This window comes from Lonchura striata, chromosome 29 (assembly GCF_050655825.1).
Source record: "Lonchura striata isolate lonStrDom1 chromosome 29, ASM5065582v1, whole genome shotgun sequence".
NCBI lineage: Eukaryota > Metazoa > Chordata > Aves > Passeriformes > Estrildidae > Lonchura > Lonchura striata.
Window position 1 is genome coordinate 1,803,291 of NC_140731.1, and position 24,961 is coordinate 1,828,251.

Below are 24,961 nucleotides of genomic sequence, written 5' to 3' on the forward strand. Positions count from 1 at the left end.
GGCCTCTCCGGTACCGGGGGTGGTCCCGGTGCAGTATCGGGGTCCAGGTGTCGCAGAGGCCGCCCGGTGCTGGTCTCTGCCGGTGCCCGTGGAAGTCCCGGTGCAGTGTTGGGGTCCCGGTCCCGGTCTCTCTGGTGCGGTATTTGGGCCCCGGTCACTCCAGTCGGTATCGGGGGTTCCCGGTCCCGGTTTCTCCGGTGCGGTATTTGGGTCCCGGTGCAGTATCTGGGTCCCGATCTCGGTCACTCCAGTCGGTATAGGGGGGTCCCGGTCCCGGTCTCTCCGGTGCGGTATTTGGGTCCCGGTGTCTCCGGTGCGGTATTTGGGTCCCGGTCTCTCCCGGTGCGGTATCTCGGTCCCGGTGCCGGTCCCTCCGGTGCGGCGGTTCCCGGTGCGGCACCGACGTTCCGGTGCGGAATCGGGGGTGTCGCGGTGCAGCATCGGGGTCCCGGGGCGCTGCCGGGGGGGCTCCCGGTGCCCGTGCCGGTCTCTCCGGTGCGCGGGGCGGGGCCGGGGCGGGGCCGTTCCCGTCGGGCGGGGCCGTTCTCGCCGCTCGCCCCGACCGCGGCCCCGGCCCCGGTACCGGCCCCGCCCGCCGGGCCCAGCCCCGCCAGCACCGGCACCGCCGGGACCCCCCCGGCACCGGGACCCCCCGGGACCCCCCCGGCATCAGCGGCATCCCCGGGCGGGCGGCCCGGAGCCCCCCCAGGTACCGGCACCGGCTCGGGGGGGATGCGCCGGGATGGGGGGGAGGGGGCAGGACCGGGGATGCGCCGGGATGGGGGAGGGGGCGGCGGGGCCGGGGGGCTCCCGGTGCCCCCCCGCCGCCGGGACCCCCGGGCCCGGGGGGGCCGCGCCCTCCCCTCCCCCCTCGGCCGCGGGGGGACCGGGGGATGGGGGGGGGGGAGGGGACGCGCGCGGCCGCGTGCACGCGCGGGACCCCCCCCTCCCCCCGGCCGTGCACGCGCCCGTGACCTCGTACGCGCGTGTCCCTGCGCGCGCCCGCGCGTGTCCCCGCGCGTGTCCCCGCGCGTGTCCCTGCGCGTGCCCGCGCGTGTTCCCCCCCCCCCGCGGGCGCGCGCCCCCGTGCCCCCCCCCCGCTCCTCCCCGCCCCCGTCACGCCGCGCCCCCCGCACCCCACGCGTGTCGCGACAGCGCTCCGTGTCCCGACCGGCCGCGCCGCCGGGGGGCGCTGCTTGCCCCGCTGCGCTCCTCCCGCACTGCGCTGTCGCGACACGCGCCCGGCGCTGTCGCCTGTCGCCAGCGGCGCCCGACCCCCGCCTCTTCCCGACCCCCCCCACCCCGGGTCGCGTCCCCCGCTCCTGCCTCAGTTTCCCCGGGGGTGGGGAGGGGGGGAGGCTCCATCCCGTGCCGGGATGACGTCACCGCGTGACGTGATGTCGCCGCGGGGGGACACGCGCGACACCTGGAGGGGCGGGCGCGTCCCCGTCCCCCGCGGGTCCCTCGGGGTGAGCGCAGCCCCTCCCCCGCCACCGACCCCCCCCCAATTTTAGCGGTGACATCATCACCGCCGGGCGCGCTGTTGCCATGGCAACCGGCCCGGGGGACCCCTCGTGCCTCAGTTTACCCCGAGCCGCGCGTGACCCGGCTCGCGCACGCGGGGGGCGCACGCGCGTCTGCAGAGGGGTCACACGCGAGTTTGGGGGGGTGCCGTGGACAAGGGAGGGGGCTCAACCCCAGTTCAGGGGGTGTCCGTGGCCCTGCTGACCACTCGCCCCCAATTCTGTGGCCCACTGACCCCTCGCCCCGTTCCGGGGTGTCCCTGTCCCCGGTCCCCATTTCGGGGTGTCCGTGACCCTGCTGACCGCTCCCCCATTCCGGGGTGTCCCTGTCCCGCTGACCCCTCGCCCCGTTCTGGGGTGTCCCTGACCGCTCCCCTGTTCCGGGGTGTCCCTGTCCCGGGTCCCCGTTCCGGGGTGTCCCTGTCCCGCTGACCGCTCCCCCATTCCGGGGTGTCCCTGTCCCCTCGCCCCATTTCGGGGTGTCCCTGTCCCGCTGACCGCTGCCCCGTTCCGGGGTGTCCCTGTCCCGCTGACCCTCGCCCCGTTCCGGGGTGTCCCTGTCCCCGGTCCCCATTTCGGGGTGTCCCTGACCCCTCGCCCCATTCCGGGGTGTCCCTGTCCCCGGTCCCCGTTCCGGGGTGTCCCTGACCCCGGTCCCCGTTCCGGGGTGTCCCTGACCGCTCCCCTATTCCGGGGTGTCCCTGTCCCGCTGACCGCTCCCCCGTTCCGGGGTGTCCCTGACCGCTCCCCTATTCCGGGGTGTCCCTGACCCCTCTCCCCATTCCGGGGTGTCCCTGTCCCCTCTCCCCATTCCGGGGTGTCCCTGTCCCGCTGACCGCTCCCCCGTTCCGGGGTGTCCCTGTCCCCTCTCCCCATTCCGGGGTGTCCCTGACCGCTCCCCAGGCCCCGGCCATGGCCTGCCTGCACGAGACCCGCACCCCGTCGCCGTCGCTGGCGCTGCCGTCGGACGGGACCCCCGAGCAGGAGCTGACCCCCACGCAGTGCGTGCTGCGGGACGTGCTGCCCGCGCCCAGCGCGCCCGCCGAGCCCTGGCCCCGCCGGGGCGGCCCCCGCGGCCCCGAGCTCGGCCCCGAGCCCGCGGGGCCGCTGGCGGCCGATGCCGCCCACCTGCGCTGCCAGGCCGGGGGCGGCTTCCTGGAGGGGCTCTTCGGCTGCCTGAAGCCCGTGTGGACCATGATCGGCAAAGCCTACGCGGCCGAGCACAAGCACCCCCCCGAGGGTCAGGGACGGGGGCGCGGGGCACGGGGGAATGGGGGCACGGGGGAATGGGGGGCACGGGGGAATGGGGGGAATGGAGGGCACGGGGGAATGGGGGGAATGAGGGGAATGGGGGGAATGGGGGAATGGGGGGAATAGGGGGAATGGGGGAATGGGGGGAATGGGGGGAATGGGGGGAATGGGGAAACGGGGGGTGCGGGGGAATGGTGGGAATGGGGGGCACGGGGAGAATGGGGGGAATGGGGGGAATGGGGGCACGGGGGAATGGGGGGCACGGGGGAATGGGGGGAATGGAGGGCACGGGGGAATGGGGGGAATGAGGGGAATGGGGGGAATGGGGGAATGGGGGGAATGGGGGAATGGGGGGAATGGGGGGAATGGGGGGAATGGGGGGAATGGGGGGAATGGGGGAATGGGGGGAATGGGGGGAATGGGGGAATGAGGGGAATGGGGGGAATGGGGGGAATGGGGGAATGGGGGGAATGGGGGGAATGGGGGGAATGGGGAAACGGGGGGTGCGGGGGAATGGTGGGAATGGGGGGCACGGGGAGAATGGGGGGAATGGGGGGAATGGGGGCACGGGGGAATGGGGGGCACGGGGGAATGGGGGGAATGGAGGGCACGGGGGAATGGGGGGAATGAGGGGAATGGGGGGAATGGGGGAATGGGGGGAATAGGGGGAATGGGGGAATGGGGGGAATGGGGGGAATGGGGGAATGGGGGGAATGGGGGGAATGGGGGAATGAGGGGAATGGGGGGAATGAGGGGAATGGGGGCACGGGGGAATGGGGGGAATGGGGGAATGGGGGGAATGGGGGAATGGGGGGAATGGGGGGAATGGGGGGCACGGGGGAATGGGGGGAATGGGGGGAATGGGGGAATGGGGGGAATGGGGGAATGGGGGGAATGGGGGGCACGGGGGAATGGGGGCACGGGGGAATGGGGGGAATGGGGGGAGTGGGGGGCACGGGGGAATGGGGGCACGGGGGAATGGGGGGAATGGGGGAATGGGGGCACGTGGGAATGGGGGGCACGGGGGAATGGGGGGCACGGGGGTAAAGGGGGGTGAGGGGGTAAAAGGGGGGAAGGGGTAAGGGAGCTTCAAAGCAGGGTCCAAATTGGGGTCCAGGGGGGTAGAGGGGGGTGGGAGGGACAAAGGAGGACTTGGGGAGAAAAGAGGGGGTGAAGGGCAAAGGCAGGGCTGAGGGGGGAGAAGGAGGGGTGGGGTGAGTGTGTGCCATGGCTGGGGGTACACCGGGGTACCATGGGGCTGGGGGTGCTCTGGGGGTCCCTGGCTGCTCTCGGGCTGGGAGTGCCATGGGTGGGGGTCCTGGTGGCTGTGGGTGCTGTGGGTGGGGGTCCTGGTGGCTGTGGGTGCCGTGGGTGGGGGTCCTCCTGGGCTGGGGGTGCCGTGGGTGGGGGTCCTGCTGGTCTGGGGGTGCCGTGGGTGGGGGTCCTGGTGGCTGTGGGTGCCGTGGGTGGGGGTCCTGCTGGGCTGGGGGTGCCGGGGGTGGGGGTCCTGCTGGGCTGGGGGCCCATGCCCACGCGTGCCCGCAGACCCCTGGGAGGTGCCGTTCGAGGAGATCCTGGACCTGCAGTGGGTGGGCAGCGGGGCGCAGGGCGCCGTGTTCCTGGGCCGCTTCCACGGCGAGGAGGTGGCCGTGAAGAAGGTGCGGGACCTCAAGGAGACCGACATCAAACACCTGCGCAAGCTGAAGCACCCCAACATCATCACCTTCAAGTGAGCGGGGGCTGCGGGCACCGGGGCACGGGGACAGCTCGGGCAGGGTTATGGACATGGTATGGGGCATGGAGCATGCTGGAACATGGACACAGCATGGGCATGACACGAACATGGCATGGACGTGGCATGGACGTGGCACAGGCATGGCATGGACAGAGCATGGGAATGAAATCAACACAGTATGGACACGGCATGGACACAGCATGGGCATGACACTGACATGGCATGAGCATGGAATCGACACTGCATGGACACGGCATGGACACGGCATGGACACGGCACGGGCACGGCCACAGAGGTCATGGACACGCCACGGGCATGGGGACCCCCGGCACAGCACGGCCCGGCCCGAGGCGGGCAGGACGCGGCGAGCGCTCCGGGCATGGACACCGGGGCCCGGGGCAGCCTGGCGGGGTGGCCCCGGGGGCCCCGGGGGCCCCGGCGGGCGCTGAGGTGCCGCTGTGCCCGCAGGGGCGTGTGCACCCAGGCCCCCTGTTACTGCATCATCATGGAGTTCTGCGCCCAGGGGCAGCTCTACGAGGTGCTGCGCGCCGGCCGCAAGGTCACCCCGTCCCTGCTGGTCGACTGGTCCATGGGCATCGCCGGCGGCATGAACTACCTGCACCTGCACAAGATCATCCACCGGGACCTCAAGTCGCCCAAGTGAGCGGGGACGGGGCTCGGAGCAGCCCGGGTGCCCCTGGGCGTGGGGCCGTGTGTGGGGTGGGTGCACGGCGCCGCGGTGCCGTGTCCTCGGTGGTGCCGTGTCCTCGGTGGTGCCGTGTCCCTCCTGGTGCCGTGTCCCTCCTGGTGCCGTGTCCTCGGTGGTGCCGTGTCCTCGGTGGTGCCGTGTCCTCGGTGGTGCCGTGTCCCTCCTGGCACTGTGTACTGTGCCCGTGGTGGTGCGTGTCCATGAGCTGTGTGACCCTGGCAGTGCCACTCCTGGTGGCTTCGTGCCCGTGGCAGTGCCGTGCTCGTGGTGGCCATGCTGCGCACGTGGTGGTGGCGTCCCCTCAGCAGCACCACGCTCGGGGCACTGCGTGCCCGTGGTGGGGCCACGTCCTCCGTGGCGTCCCACGGGGGCCGTGCCATGGCAGCGTTGTGCCCATGGCAGCGCCACGTCCATTTCGGAATCGTGTCCACGCTGGTGCCATGTCCATGGTGGTGTCCCATGGCAGGGCAATGTCCATGTTGGCATTGTCCCATCTAATCAGTGTCCCACGCAATTCCATGCCCATGTTGGTGTTCCATTCTGTGTCCCTGTCAGTGCTGTCCCCTGTCCCTACTGGCTGTCTCCTGCCCTGTCCGTGTCACCACTGTCCCCTGTCTGTGCTGGCCATCCCCTGTCCCTGCCCGCTGTCCCCTGTCCGTGCCGTGCCGTGCCGTGCCGTGGTGCTCGCAGCGGTTGCGTGCCCGCGGCGCCGCCGTGCCCGTGCCGCTGGCGCGTCCTCGGCGCGGCGCTGAGCGCGTGTCCCCAGCATGCTCATCACCTACGACGACGTGGTGAAGATCTCAGACTTCGGCACCTCCAAGGAGCTCATCGACAAGAGCACCAAGATGTCCTTTGCCGGCACCGTGGCCTGGATGGCCCCCGAGGTGATCCGCAACGAGCCCGTCTCCGAGAAGGTGGACATCTGGTGAGGCTCGGGGACAGCGGGGACGCTGCCAGGGGCGCTGGCCCTGGGGACAGGAGACGTTGTGGGGACACCACGGACACGGGGGGGTGGGATGGGGACACTGGGGATACTGGGAGTGACGTGCAGGGCCAGGGGACGTCAGGGAGCACAGGAGCGGGGGACACGGGACACCAGAGCGGTGAGGGGACGGCAGGAGGCCACCGTGGGTGACGGGGGCCGCGGGTGCCCGCAGGTCCTTCGGGGTGGTGCTGTGGGAGCTGCTGACGGGTGAGATCCCCTACAAGGACGTGGACTCGTCGGCCATAATCTGGGGCGTGGGCAGCAACAGCCTCCACCTGCCCGTGCCCTCCAGCTGCCCCGACGGCTTCAAGGTGCTGCTGCGCCAGTGCTGGTGAGTGCCACGGGGACACCGCAGGGGACACCCTGGGGACGCTCTGTGGGCCCCCGTGGCATGAGGGACCCCCCCAGACCCGCAGGACTCCCCCAGCCCACCCTGGGCGCCGTGTCCTTCCCCCAGGAACAGCAAACCCCGGAACCGGCCGTCCTTCCGCCAGATCCTGCTGCACCTCGACATCGCCTCGGCCGACGTCCTCTCCACGCCGCAGGAGACCTATTTCAAATCCCAGGTACCCCCCAGCACCCAGGACCCCCTTCCTGCGGTACCAGCACCGGGCCCCAGCCGGGCAGTACCCGCAGTGCCCGGCACCGCCGGTGCCCTGGACGGGCGGGGTGGCCGGAGCCCGGCGGTGGCCGGAGCCTGTAGTGGACACAGCCCGCGGTGGCCGGAGCCGGCGGTGGCCGGAGCCTGTAGTGGACACAGCCCGCGGTGGCCGGAGCCCGGCGGTGGCTGGAGCCCGCGGTGGCCGGAGCCCGGTGGCTGAATCCCGTAGTGGACACAGCCCGCGGTGGCCGGAGCCGGCGGTGGCCGGAGCCCGGCGGTGGCCGGAGCCTGTAGTGGACACAGCCTGGCGGTGGCCGGAGCCCGGCGGTGGCCGGAGCCTGTAGTGGACACAGCCTGATGGTGGCCGGAGCCCGGTGGCTGAATCCCGTAGTGGACACAGCCCGCGGTGGCCGGAGCCCGGCGGTGGCCGGAGCCTGTAGTGGACACAGCCTGGTGGTGGCTGGAGCCCGGTGGCAGCGGCGGCGCTGTCCCTGTGCCGCAGGCCGAGTGGCGGGAGGAGGTGAAGCTGCACTTCGAGAAGATCAAGTCGGAGGGGACGTGTCTGCACCGGCTGGAGGAGGAGCTGATCAACCGCCGGCGAGAGGAGCTGCGGTGGGGCCGTGCTGGGGGCGCTGGGAGCACTGGGGAGGGACCGGGGCACCGCACCAGGGGCTGGTGGGGCACTGGGAGCAGTGGGAAGGGACAGGGGCAGGGCACCAGGGGCTGGTGGGGCACTGGGAGCACTGGGAAGGGACAGGGGCAGGGCACCAGGGGCTGGTGGGGCACTGGGGAGGGACCGGGACCGGGCACCAGGGGCTGGTGGGGCACTGGGAGCAGTGGGAAGGGACAGGGGCAGGGCACCAGGGGCTGGTGGGGCACTGGGGAGGGACCCGGGCAGGGCACCAGGGGCTGGTGGGGCACTGGGAATGGACCGGGGCAGGGCACCAGGGGCTGGTGGGGCACTGGGAGCAGTGGAAATGGATCGGGGCAGGGCACCAGGGGCTGGTGGGGCACTGGGAGCACTGGGAAGGGACCGGGGCAGGGCACCAGGGGCTGGTGGGGCACCGGAGGGCTGCGGGTCACTGTCCGTGCTGCGGGGCCAGGAGATCGCTGTCCCTGCCCCTGGCCGGTGCCGCGGGGTCCCCGGGCTCCGTGTCCTGAGGCCACGCGTGTCCCCAGGCACGCGCTGGACATCCGGGAGCACTACGAGCGGAAACTGGAGCGCGCCAACAACCTCTACATGGAGCTGAGCGCCCTCATGCTGCAGCTGGAGCTCAAGGAGAAGGAATTGCTCAGGTGGGTGGGCGGCCCCCCCAACGGGACCCCCAAAAACAGCCCCCCCAAATAACACCCCCACACAGCCCCGCCGGCACCCTCTGTGCCCATCCCATGGTCACCCCCGGCCGTGGCCAGCCCTTTGTCCCCGCCCCGGTCATCCCTGAGCCCGTGGCCGCTCCGCCCCGGCCGTGGCCGCTCCCCAGGCCCCGCCTGCCGCGGGCAGGGGCGCGGGTGCCCACGCGTGGCCCGTGGCAGGCGGGAGCAGGCGCTGGAGAAGCGCTACCCCGGGCTCTTCAAGCCGCGGGTGCCGCGGGGGCTCCTGCACGGCAACGCCGTCGAGACCCTCATCAAGAAGCGCAACGTCCCCCAGAAGCTCTCGCCCCACGGCAAGCGGTGAGCGGGGCCGGGGGTCCCCTGGGGGGGCACCTTGGGGCGTTTGGGGTGGGGGGAGAATGGGGGGTGCTGGGGGTTTGGGGGGGGGGCACGGACGTGTGGGTGCAGCAGTTTGGGGGGGTCTGGGGACCTGGGTGTGGGGTCCTTCAGGGGACGGGAGGACGGCGTTCTTGGGGGTGGGGGTGTCTGGGCTCTTTGGGGAGGGGGTGCTCTGGGTGTGCAGATGTTGGGGGATCTGGTTTGGGGTCGTTTAGGGGCCGGGGGGTGCCTGGGTTCCTGAGGGGAGAAATGCCTGGGGACCTGGGAGTGGGGGTTCGGGGTGCTCTGGGGGCGCTCTGCGGACCGGGGTCCCTGCGAGGGACGGCGGCTCCTCGGCGCTGTGGCTGTCCCGGGGTCGCGCTGCCGCGATCCGCACCCACAGCCCGTGCCGTGTCCCTCCCGTGCCCAGCCCCGACATCCTGAAGCCGGAGGTGCTGCTGCCCAAGCTGGACGCGGCCATGGCGCAGGTGGCCCTGCCGGGGTGTCCCAAGGGTCCCCCGTCCCCCGGGCGCAGCCGCCGGGCCAAGGGCCGCCACCGCAAGGCGGGGCCCCGGGGGGGCTGCGCGGAGCCGGGACCCGAGGCCGGGACCCCCCGGGGTCCCCCCGCCACCGCCGCCAGCCCCGACATCCTCGGGGGCACCCTGGAGGCCGCGGGTGCCCCCCCGGCCGCGGTGCCCGATGCGGGACCCGAGGGGGCGACGGGCACCCAAGGGTCCCCCCCGCCGCAGCCCCCCACTCCCGGGGAGCCCGAACGGGAGAGCGGGGCCGGCCGGGGGGGCAAAGGGGGCGCCGGGCAGCACCTCACCCCCGCGGCCCTGCTGTACCGGGCGGCCGTCACCCGCGGGCAGGTGAGACCCCAGACCCCCGCGGCCCTTTGGGGGGGGGCGAGGACACGGGGGGAGACCCCAGGAGCGGGAGGGGGGATGGATTGGATGGATTCCTCCCGGGTCCCGGGCGGGCCAGGACCGGGGCTCCTTCCCGAGGGGCGTCAGCAGGAGCCCCCCACCCCTCCCTGTGCCCCCAGAAACGGGGGGTCTCGTCGGAGGAGGAGGAGGGCGAAGTGGACAGCGAGGTGGAGCTGCCGCTGCGGCAGAGGTGGGTGCGAGCCCCCGCGGGTGCCGGGGGACACGGGAGGGGTCCCGGGGCGCTCGGACCCCCGCGCTCACGCCGCGCCCCTCGCAGGTGGCCGCCGGGGATGAGCAAGCGGCAGTCGCTGTCGACCTTCAGCTCGGAGAACTTCTCGGACGGGGACGGCGACGAGGGCCACACGAGCGAGCCGTCGCACAGTGCCACGCCCGACGTGGGCAGCACCAACACGGACGAGCGCCCCGACGACCGCTCCGAGGACCTGCTGTCCCAGGGCTCCGAGATCCCGCTGGACGCGGCCCCGCCCGAGGGGCCCGGCCGCCGGCTCGGGGGGCTCAGCCCCACCAAGGTGATGCCCCCCGGCCAGGGGCGCCCCCCGGGATGGTCACCGTGGGGTGGGGGGTCCCCCGAGCCCCCCAGATGGGGTCAGCAAGTGGAAGAGGGTCCACAGGGCCCCCCAGATGGGGTCAGCAAGTGGAAGAGGGTCCCCCCGAGCCCCCCAGATGGGGTCAGCAAGTGGAAGAGGGTCCACAGGGCCCCCCAGATGGGGTCAGCAAGTGGAAGAGGGTCCCCCCGAGCCCCCCAGATGGGGTCCCCACGGGATGGGGGGGTCCCCGCGGCCCCAGATGGGAGTGGCCAAGGGAAGGGGGTCCCTTCCCCCAGGGTGGGGGGCCGGGGATGTGCCACCCCCGTTTGTGTCCCCAGGTCTCCGAGGACTCGGACTGTGACAGCGCAGAGCTGGACCACTCAGGCAGCGGCGAGGGGCCCCCCCGGCCCACAGCCCCCCCGGGCCTGTGACCTGTGTGCCCCCACGCCCCCCACCCTGCACTCCCCCACTTGTACAGCCCCGAATATTTATATAAATATCTATCGCTCTCTACTGCGCTGCTGCCTTGGGGGGCTCTGGGGGGAAAAGGGGCAGGGGGCTCGGGGCCCCCCCTGGTTTGTGCAGGTGCTGCTGAAACCCCCCCAGGGCAGAGGGAGCTGCCCCCCAGCTCAGAGGGGGGAAATGGGGGGACAGGGAGGGGATTTTGTCACTCCTGTAGGTGCCAGGGGGAGGTAGGGGGAGGGCAGAGGGGGAACAGAACCAACAGCCGGTTCCCATTTCAGACCAGTTTGGAGGGAAAGGGGAAAGATCCCCCAAAAATTCACCTGGAGGGGCAAAGTTCCCTGCCCAGGACTGGTTCATCCCATTCCAGTGGGACTCCAAGACCCAACTGGGCCATACTGGGAGCACTGGGTTGGTCCTCCACCCTCTGGCAGGATACCAAACACCAGCTGCGGTGGTTTGTTCCTCTCCAGAACCAAACTGGACCATACTGGGAGCACTGGGAAGAGCCAGGGGGGTTTCAAATAAAGACTGAGACAGGCAGATCCATTAACCAAAATATCCTGCAGGTTCTATTCACAAGGAAAAGCTCCAGTCCATCTTTTTATTCAGTTTTTTTTTTGAAAAATTTCCTGACGTTACAGAACTAAACTGAAATGGTTTTTTTTTAGTTTTTTTTTTGCTTTTTTTCGTTTTTCTTCCACTCTTACATTTCATGACAAAAACAGAACTTCATGAGCCGAAAAAACTGGGAGAGGAGGGGAGAAGGTGCTGGGGGGTGGGGAGAGGAGAGAGAGAAGCTTTATAAAACTAAGATTTGGGGTTCAGCAATTTTAAGAGCTGAACAGAGGAATTAAAATGCTTTTAATTTGAGAGGAGAAAAAAAAAATATAACCCCGAAAAACAGAACAAAAACGAAAAACAAAAAAAAAAAAAAAAATCAAAACAACCTGGTGAGTGGCGCGAGGCTGGAGGAACCGAAAATGTACAAACTAGTTTAAAACCTGGGTCGGTGCTAAGGGGCCGCAGATGGATGGCGAGGCGGGGGGGTCCGGGGCCCCCCTAACTGCTGCCCATGCCCCCGGTCTCCGAGGAGAGCCTGCAACGAGAAAAGGGCGTCAGAGAGACCCCCCAGCACCGAGAGGGGCGGGAGGGACGCCCTGGGCGGGGGCAGGGGAGCCCCTCGGGGCGGGCAGGACGGGGACCCCCCCTCAGCAGGGCGTGGGGGGTTTGCACAAGCAGCCAGGGAAGGGAGGTGCCCTTCCCCACCTGGAACAGCGCTGGGAGGGTCCTGGGGGGGTCCTGGGGGGGTCCCGGGGGTCTGGGCTGAGCGTGGCGGGCTCTGCTCCGAGGGTTTGGGGAGGGGGAGATCCACGGGACCCCCAGGCGGGGGGGAGGAGGCAGCGGAGGAGGGAGCGCAGGGGAGGGGGGCACCTCCAGCAGGGACCCCCGGGGACACACAGACACTGCACAGGGGCCCTGGGCCAGCAGGGACCCCCGGGGCAGCCCACCCCCCGGCCACGCTGCGGTTTGGGGGTGAGGAGACCCCCCCAGGCAGAGGGGACCCCCGGGCCGGGCCCCGCTGCGGCACAGATCTACCAGAGCAGATTCTCACCGTGGCAACTTTATTACAGGTACAGACAGTTAAGAGAGGACAGGTGAGGCCCCCCAGGGCACCGGGGATGCAGTTCCCCCTCCCCCAGAAAAAAATCACAGAGTCCCCTCCCTCCCTCCACCCCCCTAATCCCACCCCAAACCCCACAGCTGCACCCAAACTACTCAAAAAAAATGGGAAAAGGAGGAGAAATGGAAAAATAAAAATTAAAAAAACCAAAAACCTAACGAGCAACAACTACAGGCAGGCAGAGAGGGAGTTGTGACCGCTCACAGGACAAAGGGACACAGTCTCTCGGCCGGCAAGAAAAGCTCTGCTGCTGCAGCGGCAGCGCGAGCGCGGTACGGAGGAAAAGTTACCAAAAATGATAAAAAAAGAGGAAAAAAAAAACCCAAAAAATCTGCTGTTCCAAGTCTCCTCTCCGGGGTCCTGGTGCTGCCACCCCTGGAGCAGCCTCAGTACGGGGAAAACCTTTGCTTCTCCGCTTTGAGTTTGTTAGTGACACAGGGCACGGCGGGCGCCGCGGCGCCTTTGGCCGCAGACACGACATTTAGCGCCAGGAGAGGGACAGGTTTCATGCCAAGCAGACTGGAGACACAAGGGGCGGTCGGAAGAGGGTTGGGGAGGCTGGAGGGTGCGTCGGAGGCCCCCGCGGTGGCGAGCGAGGGGGTGGTGGTGGAGGAGGAAGAAGAAGAAGGGGTGGAGGGTTGAGAGAGGTTGATGCTGAGGTGGTCAGGGATCGTGACGGAGGTTGCCTGGGAGGAGGGTTTAGCGCTTTCTAAACTGTAACAGAGGAGAAAAGGAAAACAACAACAAAAAAAAAAAAAAAAGAAAAAAAAAAGAAAAAAAAATACACGGGTGTGGGTGGGAGGGAAGGAACAGCACAAAATGCGAAAAAAAAGCACAGGACAAACAGCGAAAACGGCGCAGGAGCCGAGCTGGGGGAGGGAAGGAGGGAGGGAAGGAGGGAGGGACTGAGGGAGGGAAGGGATGGTGCTGCCAGGCCTGGCCCAGCTGCACACGGGACCCCCACACCCCCCAGAGGAGCCCGGCCTGGCCCCAAGGGTTCCCCGTGCGCCGGGAAGGAGCCAAAATCCAGAGAGAACCAGCAGCAGCCGCTGCTCCGCGGCAGCAGGGACAGCCCGGGGACCCCCCAGCCCCTCTCAGCCAGGAGAGGGGACTGCCAGCTCCAGGCAGGGATCAGGGGACACCGACGGGGACACCGACGGGGCAGCCCTGGCCGTGCCAGGCTCCCCACGGCCCCCGAGCACAGCCAGGTGCTGTGGCAGCACCGGCAGCTCGCCGGGACGGGGTCCCACCAGGACGGGGCTGGGCAGCCCCTCCTGCCACCCCTCAGGGCGGCACAGCCGAGGGGCAGCTCCCCCCAGCCCCAGCCTCGCCCTGCAGGGGTGGCAGCGGGGACAGGGACAGCAGGCACGGGAGGGGACGGGACAGGGGACAGGGGACAGCCCTTCCCTCATGCGGGGCGCGGGAGGGAGGGCACGCCAGGCCAGGGCACTCACCTGACATTGATTAGATACTGGGCCAGGCTGATGCTCGCTGCAGATCCAGTTATGGTCACCTGCCTGTCAGTAGAGCCTTCCACGGGGTTGGCAATCTTGATCTGAGCCCCGGACATCTGGCGGATCTCGTTGATCTTGGCGCCCTGACGCCCGATGATGCAGCCAATCAGCTGGGAAGGGAGAGAAGGGGTTAACTCGGGGTTAACTCGGGGTTAACTCGGGGTTAACTCGGGGTTAACTCGGCCTCAGCCCGCCCTGCCACCTCCTTGGGGACACGGGGAATTCCTGCAGGGAGAGGGCTGGCCCAGCCCCACAGGCTGCCCACCGGCCTTGGAGGTGTCTGAAATAAATGGGGAGGATGAGGCCCTTGGGGACACAGCTCAGGGCTGGGGACAGCTGCACTTGGTGGCCTTGAAGGCCTCCTCCAGCCTCCACAGTTCCACAAAACCATGGGATTCCTGGGAGTGGGGTTTTCGTTGGAAAGGGGGGGTTCAGGGATTGAAAAAGGGCTTTTCTGCCTTGAAGATCACTGGAATGGGGACAAGGGACGTGCTGGCAGCCAGAGTGGCCTGAAGAGGCCGTTTGGGATGCAGCCACGAGCCCAGCACAGCCTCAAAGGCAAGGCCAGGCACCCCCAGCCCCCGTGAGAGGGGCAGCCACCCCCCAGCCCCAGACCCCCGGGATACTCACATCGTTTGGAATGGTGAGTTCATGGGAGGTGGTTTGGGCAGAAGCATCCAAACCTGCTCGGAGACAGAGAGAGGGGCCCAGGTGAGGGCGGGGGCAGCCGGGGGGTGCAGCAGCCCAAGTGCTGCCAGGCTCAGGCTGCCTGCGAGGGCTCCGAGCACAGGGGAGGGCACAGCAGGCGGGGAGGTTACGCCAGAGCCCGCTGCTCCCCAGCCCTGCCTCCCTGCTCCCCCTCTCAGCCCCGGGGCTCTCCCCTCTGCGTCCCCTCCCCGTGGGGATTCTCCATCAAGGCGGGACAATCCCGGAGCAGGGGCTGGCACTGAGGGGCTCCAGCCGGGCACTCGGCTCCAATCTCGCTTTCAAAGGCCAGCCTTCCCCTCCTCCCTGCCATCCCTGCGTGCTAGGCAGGTGCTGGGAGGCTGCTCACACCCCACACGGGGCTGAGCTCGTGTGCCTGGGGCGTTTTGAACACTTCTCCACTTTTCTCCCCTTCCCCTGCTCGCTCCCTGCGAGAGGGAGCAGCGGTGGCCTCCAGCCCTCGCAGCGGGGCTGTGGCAGGGGGACACAGCAGGTGACACAGGTGACACTCGGTGCTGTCCCCGACTCCCGGGGCAGCTCCAGCCCCTCCTCGGCCGGGGGCTGCTCCCCTCCGTGTGTTTTTTGGGGTGAGGGGTTAAAGCTCGGGGCCCACAGCTCGCTGGCACAGCCGAGCCTCCACCCAGCCCTGCTGCTCTCCACTATCCAGCTGTGCTCCAGGGCCCAGGCAGCCGAGCCAGGCTGCACCTCCAGCCCCTCTGGGCTCCCCTCAACCCCCGTTCCCCCCATCCAGGCAGCATCTATCAGGCAGAATGAGACCCCGGCAGCATCAATACACAAGAGAGCAACTACAGATCGTGTGTTTGGATCATTACCCCAATAGCCTTTCACCTCGGGAGAGCTGGAGTCAACGCCTGTTAAGATACAAGTCACAATGAGTTTGGCTGTCTCAAGTTTAGAGCCCCAAACGGGTAATTTTGATTTTTTTTTTTCTTTTTTAGATGGCTTGGTTTTATCTCAGCCATCTTAGCAAATCTACAGCGAATTTGGTACAAGTCAGCAGTCGCCTGCTTTAGGCCTGGAGCAGCCGGAGGGCAGAGAGCGGGTGCTGCGGGCCGGGGCCTCCCAGAGCGCTGGCAGAGCTGCGAGGACGGCGGGCACGAGGGGGGAGCAGCGTGGGTGGGTGGGTGGGTGGGTGGGTGCAGGCCCTGTCCCTGCGGCCCCAGGCACGCCACACGAGCAGCAGCCCCTGGCTGGGTGCGCGGGGCCGGGCGTGGGCGAGCACGGCCCCCACGCGGGAGCCACCGGCCGGGCACGAACGCACACGGAGAGAAGGAGTTTCCGTACCACTGAATCCAGTGTTGCCATGAGACATTGGAAAGTGTGACTGTTGCATTGCCAACTGGTGCAGCTTGGTCAGCTAGAGGAGGGAGAAGGGAAGAGAGGGAGAGAGAGAGAGAGAGAGAGGCTGGCGTTAGCCATTTCCCGAGGCCGGGGGCCAGCACTCGCCGCGCGCACCCGCACGGACGCGGCCCCGCCGCCCGCCCCGGCCCCTCCGCGCTGCCCCGGCCCCGCCGGGCGGGCTGGGGGCCGTGCCCACCCCCCCTCGGTGCAGCAAGGGCTGGAGGAGCGCAGCAACAGAAGCAGAGAGGGGCGGGAGGAGGGAGCAGGTGCCCGCGGCGCGGCGGGGAGCGGGCACGGAGCCGCTCGGCTCTGCCGCGCCGGCCCGGCTCCCTCGGGGGAGCCCCCGGCCCACCAGACCCCCCTCGCTGCCCTACAGGTGCCAGGAGCAGAGAGCAGCCCCTACGGGATGAGGATGGGTGCCAGAGGATGGAGGTGTCCGGCCGCCGCCGGGATGGGCCCTCCGCTCCCGGCCGGGCTGGGCCGGGTCCAGCCCCCCTCCCCGCCTGCCACCTGCGCCCATCGCCGGGCCAGCTGTCCCCTGCCCCGGGAGAGCCACCGAGTGCCGGCTGGGGGGGCCGTTCTCGTGCCAAATTGAGGGGGGGGCGGGGGGCAAAGGAAAAGCCAGAGCTGGTGTGAAATGCCAAGCCAGGGAGAGGTGGGTTTGGAAAAAAAATATAATAAGGAGGAGGGAAGTGTCAGAGAGGAGGTGGGGGAGGATCCAAGGAGAGATCTGAGGCCAGCTGAAGCTGGCTGCAGCAGGGCCAGCTGGGGGGTGGGGGGGGGTGTTTTTTGGGGGGGAGGATCTGGGGAGCTCAGATCAGATCGAGCATTCAGCCCCCAAGCTGAGCCAGCTCGAGTGGAGAAAGCACGGAGAAAATTTTTGGAAGGTGGGGGAGGAAAAGGGTGGATTTTCAAGACAAGAAGTTGTAAATAAAAACTTACATCTGGCTGTGGAATGGCATACTGTCCTTGAATGGTATAGGCCTACAAAAGGAGGAAAACAGTCCTATTAACAACCATCGGACAGCCACCCAGGGACAGACAGATTTCAACTAGCCAGGAAGTCAGAGAGCCAAGGTGGAGAGTTCTCCGGGGCGAGGGAAGTGGGGCAGGAGAGGCGGGGACGGATAAATGCTGTCACAAGCAGTTTCTAGGCTGGCGGTTACTCGAATTGGCCTGACGTGGCGGGTACCGGGAGGGGGTGGGCAGAATCGGTGCCGTCCCCCCCCAAAAAAAAGGTGGCAGACAAAAAAATAAGGAGAAAAAAAAAAAAAAGAAAAAAGGAAAAAAAGAAAAAAAAAACCAAAACCAACAAGAGAACGGCTGGGATCTTGATGAAGATGTTATGGTGTGGTGAGTCCGACAATGCTGCTATCCCTGCGCCCCCGCGCAGGCAGGGAGGATCCAACGCCCCCGCCGGCCCTGCTGCTGCTCCTGGCCCCTCTCTGCCCCGGCCCGGCAGCTCTCCCGCCTCCCCTCCCACCCCAAAAAAAAGGTTTGCCCCGTTCCGAGTCCTCTCGTCACTCCACACGCCTAGGACAACGTCGCCGGGCAAGCTAGAGGTCAGTGCTGGCGCTGGCTACCACTGCTCACACGGCCCAGTGCTCGGAGGGGAACGAGGCGAGGGCCTGACCTGCCACAACTCCGTGTCCCCCCGGTTACAGGGGACAGCCACAGACTTCAGATTCCTCCTGAAGCTACCCAGAAAGGGCGAGGCACTGGCTGGGGCCTGGCTGGCTAAGGTTTGGGGAGGTCTGGGGGGGCCGGGCAGGTGGGGGCGGGTGGGAGAGGAGGGGGAGAGGGGGGTACACAGCCTCACTTCCAGGTCACCGGAAGAACTGCAGCCCAGGCTGGAATTGGCCCAAGTTCGTTGCCATGCAGTGGCTGCCGGGTGGCCTGCGTGAGGAGAGGTTGGTGGGCTCAGAGTCCAGTTCCCAGTGGACAGGAGTCCACAGCACAAAAAGCCACCGTTGTCGGTTTTGGGGGACGGGGACAGGGATGCCACCCTTGTTGGCAGTCTCAGAGAGGCCAAGGATTGAACGGGCCGTGGAGACTGAACTCCCCTCTCACCTCCTGAGGTGGTCCCTCCAAGTCAGAGTTGAGGCACATGGATGGGGCGGTGTGGGGGTAGCTCGCACTGCCGCTGCTGTACCTGTCCTGTGGATAAATTAGAGGACTTCAGTCTCCAGGGCTGTCAATCCGAAACCTTTCGCTAACACCAAACTCAACATCCACATTAGCTCAGTGCTGATCGAGGGCTCGCCCTGCTCTACGCACGACTCTGAGCTGCGAAGACAGAGAGCGCAAGGCCCACCGGGAGCGGGGCCCGGGGGCTGCTGCGGGCCTGGGCCGGGGACGGGGGCGGAAAGAAGGAAGGGGGAGAAGAGGGGCAAGGGGAGGGAAGAGATGCGTGGCTGTGGGAAGCCTGCTCCTCACTGCTCTAACGGGGAAGGCGGCCGGCTCCCGCCCCGGGGGTCCGCTCGCCGCGGCCCCGCCGCTGGCCCCGGCGTGCAGAGCGGCGGGAGAAGCTGTCGGGGAGGCGGGAGGGCTGACCGGGTTCAGGTGGGGAGGAAGAGGCAAGGAGAGGGGCAGGGGCGGGGAGGAAGGGGACGGCGGCAGGTCCGTGCCCAGAACAAGCGTGGCGGGGCTGGGAGGGAGGAGAGCAGAGTCAGGCCCGGCTCTCGGGGAGGCCGGCGGCAGCTACAGCCCTTCCCTGAGCCCTTCCCTGCCTACGGAGGTGGCACTGAGAGAGCCAGGCCCTGCCCACCCGAGGGGTCCCTGGCAGCAGGAAGGCAGCGGCTGTCGCCGTGGTTTCTCCGAGCGCTGGGGCAGCCCCGGGGCGCGGGGTGGGAGCAGCTGAGCGCACCTGGGCCCCGCCAGCCCGGGGTGTTACAGCGGACAGGACCCAAGGGACTCCTGTCCCCTGTAAGGGGCGCAGGGCTCGGGCACCCCCCAGCTCAGCGCAGGAGGGACTAAAGCCCAGCCACCTGACACTACTCCTATCTGACACCCTGCCCTCCTGAGAGACGAAGCCTTTGCGCACCCCAACCCTACCCACGGCACAGGCTGAGCCGTTGTACCCCGAAAACCAGTGGCAGAGAGCAGAGAACCCCCAGCCTCCGGGCCAGCCACCCACAGGAGGTCACAGCGAGTCCTTGGAGCCAGCCCGAGGCAGAGGGGCAGAGCCTGGCTTAGGCAGCTCGGCCCCACTCAAACCCCCACTGCCACCACCACACTGGCAGGCAAAAGGTTTTTTTTTTTTTTGGCCGGGTAATTCCAGGAGCGTTTTCCAGCACCCTCTCCTCCCAAACCGGCCCTTTTCCCTGCTGCCCTCCCTCAGCAGGGCAGGGGGCCGAGGCCCAGCCCAGCCGCCTGGGGCCGAGGGCACGGTGTGGGTGACGGGCGCGCGGGGCGCGCTGGCTGCTCGGACCGACCCCCCCGCCCCACCCCGCACCCCAGGAGCAGAGGAGAGGCCTTACCTGGCCGCCTGCAAAGATGACGGGAGAGCTGGATGGCTTGGGCCGGTACGGGATGGTGACACCCTTCGGGGGAGACTGCGCGACAGGCAGAGAGGACAGGTCAGGCACCGAGCGCCCGGCACCGACAGCCCGCTCCCCGCGCCCCAGGGCTCTGCCCTGCACTGCCAGCTGGCCCTCCGGCCACCCAGGGCACCGTGACTCCTTCCCACCCTGGGCTCGGGGCCGACGGAGGACAGCCAGGAGCACAGCAGGGCCGTGGGTGATGCCACGAGCTCCTCGAGGCCCTGCTCGACCCCGTTTTAAGCAGCTCCGAGCCTCACCTGGATGAGGCTGTAATCCCCAGCTATCCCTTTATCCCCCAGCAGCTGTTTTCTTCTCCCCCTCAGCACCTCCACCCCTCCGAGGGCAGCGGGGTGCCCGCAGCACCAGCCCCCCTGGGCAGGCCCGAGGAGGGGCCCTACCTCAAGCATGACGACGCAGATCTGTTTGACGCACTCGATGATGGACTGTGGGATCCCAGCGATGGTGATGGCTCGCTCAGTCGAGTTGGGCAGCATGTCTCCTGCCACCTGGACCTGTGCCCCCGTGCTCTGCCAAGTCAGGGGTAAAAATAGCCTGTCAGACCCCGGGCAGGGCTGAGACCTCAGCGGCCAACCCCGTGCATGGTTATACATAGCCAAAACTGCCCCCCAGCTCCTCCTTTCCCCCAAAATAAAGTCCTTTAATCCCAGCTGGATACAATTCGGTCACCAGGAGCCTGAGGCAGCAGAGGGGACCTGGCCCCAGCCTGTCCCTGTAACCCAAGCCAAGCCAGTCTCCACGGCAGCAGAGTTAACCCAGCAGCACCCAGTGCTAAATGGCACGGCCAAGGGCAGCGCTGGCCTGGAGCCCAGCTCCCTCTCCAAAATCTGGGAAAAGCCTGGGGAGAGGGCAGTCAGGAGCCATGGGAAGGGGGCAGCAGGAAGCCAGGCTGTGAGAACAGTACCAGGCAGAGAAGTCTCTCTGAGTTTGCCAAGCACTAAAATACAGGGAGCACCAAAAACCCCCGTGATGCCACATCCCTTGGGCAGGGACAGCGCAGGGATTCACCCTTGGGGGCACCTGGGCCCTCCCCGGGCTGGCCACACGCACCTCTCGGATCTCCTTGATCTTGCAGCCTCCTTTGCCAATCAGGGACCCGCACTGGCTGGCGGGGACCACAAGCCGGAGGGTGACCGGGGGCCGGCTGGCAGCTGTGCTGTTGGTCATGGAGCTGCTGATGTCCTGCGAGGAAGAGGAGGTGTTGAGGGCTCAGCCCGGCTGGAACGGCACGCGCTGGGGACGTGCCCGGCACAGGGACAGGGAGGTGACGCTGGCACCAGTGGCCGAGGCCAAGGTGACCTCGGGGCTTTCCCAGGACTTCCTCCGCAGCCCAGAAAAAAACACGGATGTATTTTGGGGAAGCAGCAGCCAAACTCTGCTGCCTCAGTGGAAATGGGTTTAGGCACTGGCCCAGGCTGGGTCCCACCTCAGCCAAGCAGGAACCGGTGCTGGAGGGGGACAAGGGACCGGGGGGGCTCGGGGACTCCGCGGCTCCAGGGTCAGCACGCAGCCTCCCGCCGCACCAGGGATCAAGGCAGCGGCTCCGGGAAAAACAATCCCGGCGCCGATTACAGCGGTCATGTGCTGGCAGGGGGAGGGGAGGCACAAGGCCAGGGCTCAACTGACCTACTAAAAGCAAAGCTTCAGCTCCAAGGCCGGTGCCCAGAGCGCTGCAGAGCCGTGCAGCCCGTGGAGGACTCTGGCTCCCCGCATTCAGCACAAACAGCTCCAAACCCTGCAGCCTTTAACGCTGCAGTGAGAGCAGGGGGGTTTGGGGACAGGGCTGCCAGCTCAGGCTTGTTTCTCCCTGGGTAGCGTCCCAAATCTAAAGGGCAATGGAATTTGTACCCCCACAGGCAAGGCGAGGGCCACAGAGCTCTGCCCCACACCAAGTGAGGAGCACTCCCAACTCCTGATCCCTCCAATGTGGAAATCTCGACATCGCAGCCCTGAGCAGGCTCTAACACCTGCAAGGCTCATGTTATCTAGCAGCAAAATCCCCCCTGGAAGTCACTGATTTGACAGGACCAGGGACACGATGCAGCTCCTTCAGCCCCACAGAGCTGCAGCCCCAGCTCCTCCTTGGCAGGGCTGGGGACAGAACTGAGCCCTGGGGTGGGCTGGGGGAAGAAGTGGCACTAGCACGAGCAGAGCCAGGGGGATTCCAAAGCTGTGGGCAGAAGTCCCTGCGGGGCTCTGGCTGCAGCACTGCCTGGACCTTGCCCCAGCGCAGCGCCGGACAAAGATCGGGGCCAGGCAGGGAAGCTGCCCGTGCGGAACAGCGGCGCCGGGCCCCCGGGGGCTCGGCTGGGGTCAGCCCTTCCGGAGAGCGGGGCAGAACGGGGCGGTGACTGCAGGACACACCTCTTCCAGTTTGTCAATGATCATCGCAAAAGCTTTGAAGATGGCGTTGGTGGGTCCCGCGAGGGTGATGATCCGCTCGGGGCAGTTCCCTTCCGAGATGTTGATGCGAGCTCCGCTCTGCGGGGAGGCAAACGCCACCTCAGTGCTCCGGGATTGCTCCGGATCGCCCGCTGGGCAGAGCCCTCCCTCCTCCTCCTCCTCCTCCCCTCCCTCGGCTCGGGCAGCCATCTTCTCCTCCTCGGCTTCCTGCCGCGCCTGCCCACACCTCCCGGCATTCCGCGCGCCGCCGCGCTGCCTGCGGAGCGCGGCCGGGCCGCCATCGCGCCCGCAGCCCGCCACTCACCTCCTCTCGCATCTTCTTCACCGACTCGCCTTTCTGTGAGGGACAGAGAAGGGAGACAGCGTCAGCGCGGCGCCGGGGAGCCACGGAGGGAGGGGGACGGGGAGAAGGGGAAAGGGAGGGCTGGGAGAGTTTGTTCCTCACTTACCTTCCCAATGATGCTTCCCACCTCCTGGGATGGAAACAAAAGCACCATTAGTCAGCGTTTTAAAAACTCCTGGAGCCCCAAGCCTAAACTCGGCTCTTTTCACAGTCAAAACAAGCTCCTGAGCACTTGAGATCTGCCCCTCAGATGACTGGGGTTTATCCCAGTTGTGTTGATCTCGCTCCCACCCGGTCGATCTGTCAACCCCAATAGTTATTTCCTTCGCTGGCTGCACCCCGGGATCTGCCCGGGCGCCCACAGCACATTCCTGGCCCCGCAGCAGCTCCAGGAGATCCCACGGACGCACCCAGCCCACCCGTGCCAGGCCCGGGCTCCCCGCAGAGGGGACACGAACCTTTCCGTGCATGAGTAGCCGGATGGTGAGTGTGACATTGAGACCCCCTTCGATGACTCCGGTGTCCATGGTGGGCAGCGCGGGGTCGGCTCAGGCTGTGGCAATGCTCGGGCCTCGGCTGGGGGGAGAGGGGCTGGATGAGAGAGGGGCTCTGCCAATCCCCCCAAGCCTGTCCAGGCAGGATTCCAGCCTCCCTGGGCTGCTTCTCCCCTCAAATCGCCCCCTCAAGTGCTGGGACGGTCCGTGGTGCTTTAGCTCCTCCTCCTACGAATTTCCAGAGCTGAACTGGCCCGATCCCAACTGGACCCAGCAACTCTTGGGGTCATGAGGGTCCTGCTCAGCCCCTGCCTCCTGCCAGCCCTGTTCTGTGCAGGGGCTTCTCTGAGGGACACCTGAATACTTGAGGGTGACCCCCGGCAGCACTGGGGACTCAAACGGTTCCTGGACACGACCAGGGACGCCGAGGGGGCACTGAGGGCTAATCGTGGTCCCTCCGGGTCCGGGGAAGCTGCCGCTCCCTCCGAGCCCCACGCTTTTCCCAGCCCATGCCTTCCCGCAGCTGCCCGATGGGAGCGGGCACCCCGGTCCCGGGGGTTTGGCCCGCTGGGCAGCCGGGATTACGGAGAAAAGAAAGTCCACCGGCTGCCCCCGAGCCCGCGCGGGGCCCCTCGGAGCAGGTTCCGAGGCGATTCCCTCGGACCCAGATAAGGGCACATGAGCGCACGATCAGGTTTCAAACCACCTGAGTCGGCAGCGCTTGCAAAACAGCCCGGCCGGCCCCAGCCGAGCGTTTCACGGCAATCCGGTAAATAATCTCCCATTTCGGCCTCCGCTTCTGCCCCATCAAAGTTTACCCGCGGCCCAGCCCGGCCCGGGGCCGCGCTGCCTCGCTGGCACCGGAGGGTTTGGCCGCGGCTCCGTGAGCCCGGCCCGGGATCCGGCCCCGGCAGCGGGGCGAGGGCGGCCCGGGCCCGGCCGGGGACAAAAGGGGCCCGGGCCGGGCTCCCGGCGAGGCCTTTCCGCAGGGAAACTTCCCCGATGGCGCCGCGCCCGGAGCTCCGGCCCGAACCGGGGACGCGGCCCCGGAGCCAGCCCGGCCCTGCGCGGGGCAGAACCGGGCCGGGGTCCCGGGCCGGGGTCCCGGGCCGGGAGCGGGTGAGGGGATCCCGGGCCCGGGCTCCGGCCGGCGGCTCGGAGCGCACTCGGGAGCGGGGATCGCCGCCCCGCCGCGGGCAGCCCCGCGGGGCCGATCCCGATCCCGGGGCCGATCCCGATCCCGGGGCCGGCGGGGCGGCGGCGCACCGCGCGGGCCCGGCCGAGCGCCGCCTTCCCGCTCCGGCGGGGGAAAACAACAGCGCGGGATGGCGGAAAGACCGGGCCCGGGCGCGAAAAACTCCCAAAATACAGCCAAAAAAACTGAAAGGGAAGGAAAAAAAATCAAAAAATCCAACTCCAAAAAGACGGAGCGGAAAGAAAGAAAAAAAAAAAAAAGTCCCCCCGCCCCTCGGGCCCCCCCGCCGCCGGGCCGGGCCGGGCGGGGGGCGGCGGCGCCGGGTGACGCAGGCGGGGCCCGGCCGGGCCCCCCCGGCCCGGGGCCGGCGGGGGGGCCGGGGCGGCGGCGCGCGGGCCCCGGGGCCGTTGCGGGCCCGGCCGGCGGCACGGGCCGCACAGGCCGCGCGGGCCGCGCAGGCCGCGGGCGCCGTGAGGGCGCGGCCGGCGGGGGGGGCCCGGCCCGGGGGGGGGATCGGACCCGGATGGCGGCCGGGGGGGGCGCGGGGGGCCCGCGGGGAGAACCGGGGGGCGGCGGGGGGGGGGGCGGGGGGGGGCGATGGGGGGTGGGGGGGGCGGGTGGTCGGGCCTACCTGTGTCGGCGCCGGTAACGGCGTTGGGCGAGGGGCGCTCCGGGCGGAGCGGGAGGAGGGAGGGCGGGAGGGAGGGGGGGGGAGGCGGGGAGGGAGCGCGGCGGGCGGGCGCGCGGGATGGCGGCGGCGGCGGCGCGGGCGCGGCTGCTCCGGCTGCGGCGGCCGCGGGTCTGGGAGGGGGCGGCGGGCGCGGCCCGATTTACACCCGCCCCGACCCGGAAACGCACCGCGCGCGCGGGGCGGGACGGAGCGGCCGCCGCCCCGCGCAGCGCCCCCCGGCGGCCGGGAGGTCCGCGCCGCACCGGCGGGCACGGGGCGATGGGGAGGGGATGGGGGGCAATGGGGAATAATGGGGGCACTGGGGAATAATGGGGGCACTGGGGAATAATGGGGGTAATGGGGGCACTGGGGAATAATGGGGGCAATGGGGAATAATGGGGGCAATGGGGGCACTGGGAGTAATGGGGGCACTGAGGAATAATGGGGGCAATGGGGAATAATGGGGGCAATGGGGGAAATGGGGAATAATGGGGGCAATGGGGGCACTGGGGGCACTGGGGGCACTGGGGAATAATGGGGGCAATGGGGGCAATGGGGGCACTGGGGAATAATGGGGGCAATGGGGGCACTGGGGGTAAAAG

General features: G+C 68.2%; 2 protein-coding genes across 20 annotated transcripts; one reads left to right on the forward strand and one right to left on the reverse strand.

Annotated features, from left to right (window-relative positions):
- The first annotated feature begins 1,216 nt into the window (after positions 1–1,216).
- On the forward strand, positions 1,217–10,480 carry MAP3K12 (mitogen-activated protein kinase kinase kinase 12). The gene is made up of 13 exons (XM_077788678.2): positions 1,217–2,763; positions 4,320–4,503; positions 4,978–5,169; positions 5,985–6,143; positions 6,376–6,534; positions 6,661–6,769; positions 7,307–7,416; positions 7,984–8,100; positions 8,338–8,475; positions 8,924–9,362; positions 9,539–9,609; positions 9,697–9,949; positions 10,306–10,480. The coding sequence occupies exons 1-13, from the start codon at positions 2,436–2,438 to the stop codon at positions 10,396–10,398; spliced, it is 2,352 nt and encodes a 783-aa protein (XP_077644804.1). The 5' UTR covers positions 1,217–2,435; the 3' UTR covers positions 10,399–10,480.
- A 494-nt stretch (positions 10,481–10,974) lies between these two features.
- Positions 10,975–24,492, reverse strand: PCBP2 (poly(rC) binding protein 2). Of its 19 annotated transcripts, none has more exons than XM_077788675.2 (16): positions 24,321–24,492; positions 22,459–22,576; positions 22,107–22,130; positions 21,962–21,994; positions 21,619–21,735; positions 20,305–20,436; positions 19,635–19,763; positions 19,174–19,248; positions 17,765–17,851; positions 17,525–17,590; positions 16,637–16,678; positions 15,638–15,710; positions 15,166–15,204; positions 14,258–14,310; positions 13,568–13,737; positions 10,975–11,528 (listed from the first exon to the last, which is right to left on the reverse strand). In XM_077788675.2, exons 2-16 carry the CDS (start codon positions 22,525–22,527, stop codon positions 11,492–11,494), a joined length of 1,146 nt encoding a protein of 381 aa, XP_077644801.1. In that variant the 5' UTR covers positions 22,528–22,576; positions 24,321–24,492; the 3' UTR covers positions 10,975–11,491. The 19 variants fall into 19 exon arrangements, with proteins under 19 accessions (XP_077644801.1, XP_077644802.1, XP_077644795.2 ...); XM_077788667.2 differs by lacking the exon at positions 10,975–11,528 and adding an exon at positions 12,038–12,827; XM_077788676.2 differs by lacking the exon at positions 17,525–17,590.
- Positions 24,493–24,961: the final 469 nt, after the last annotated feature.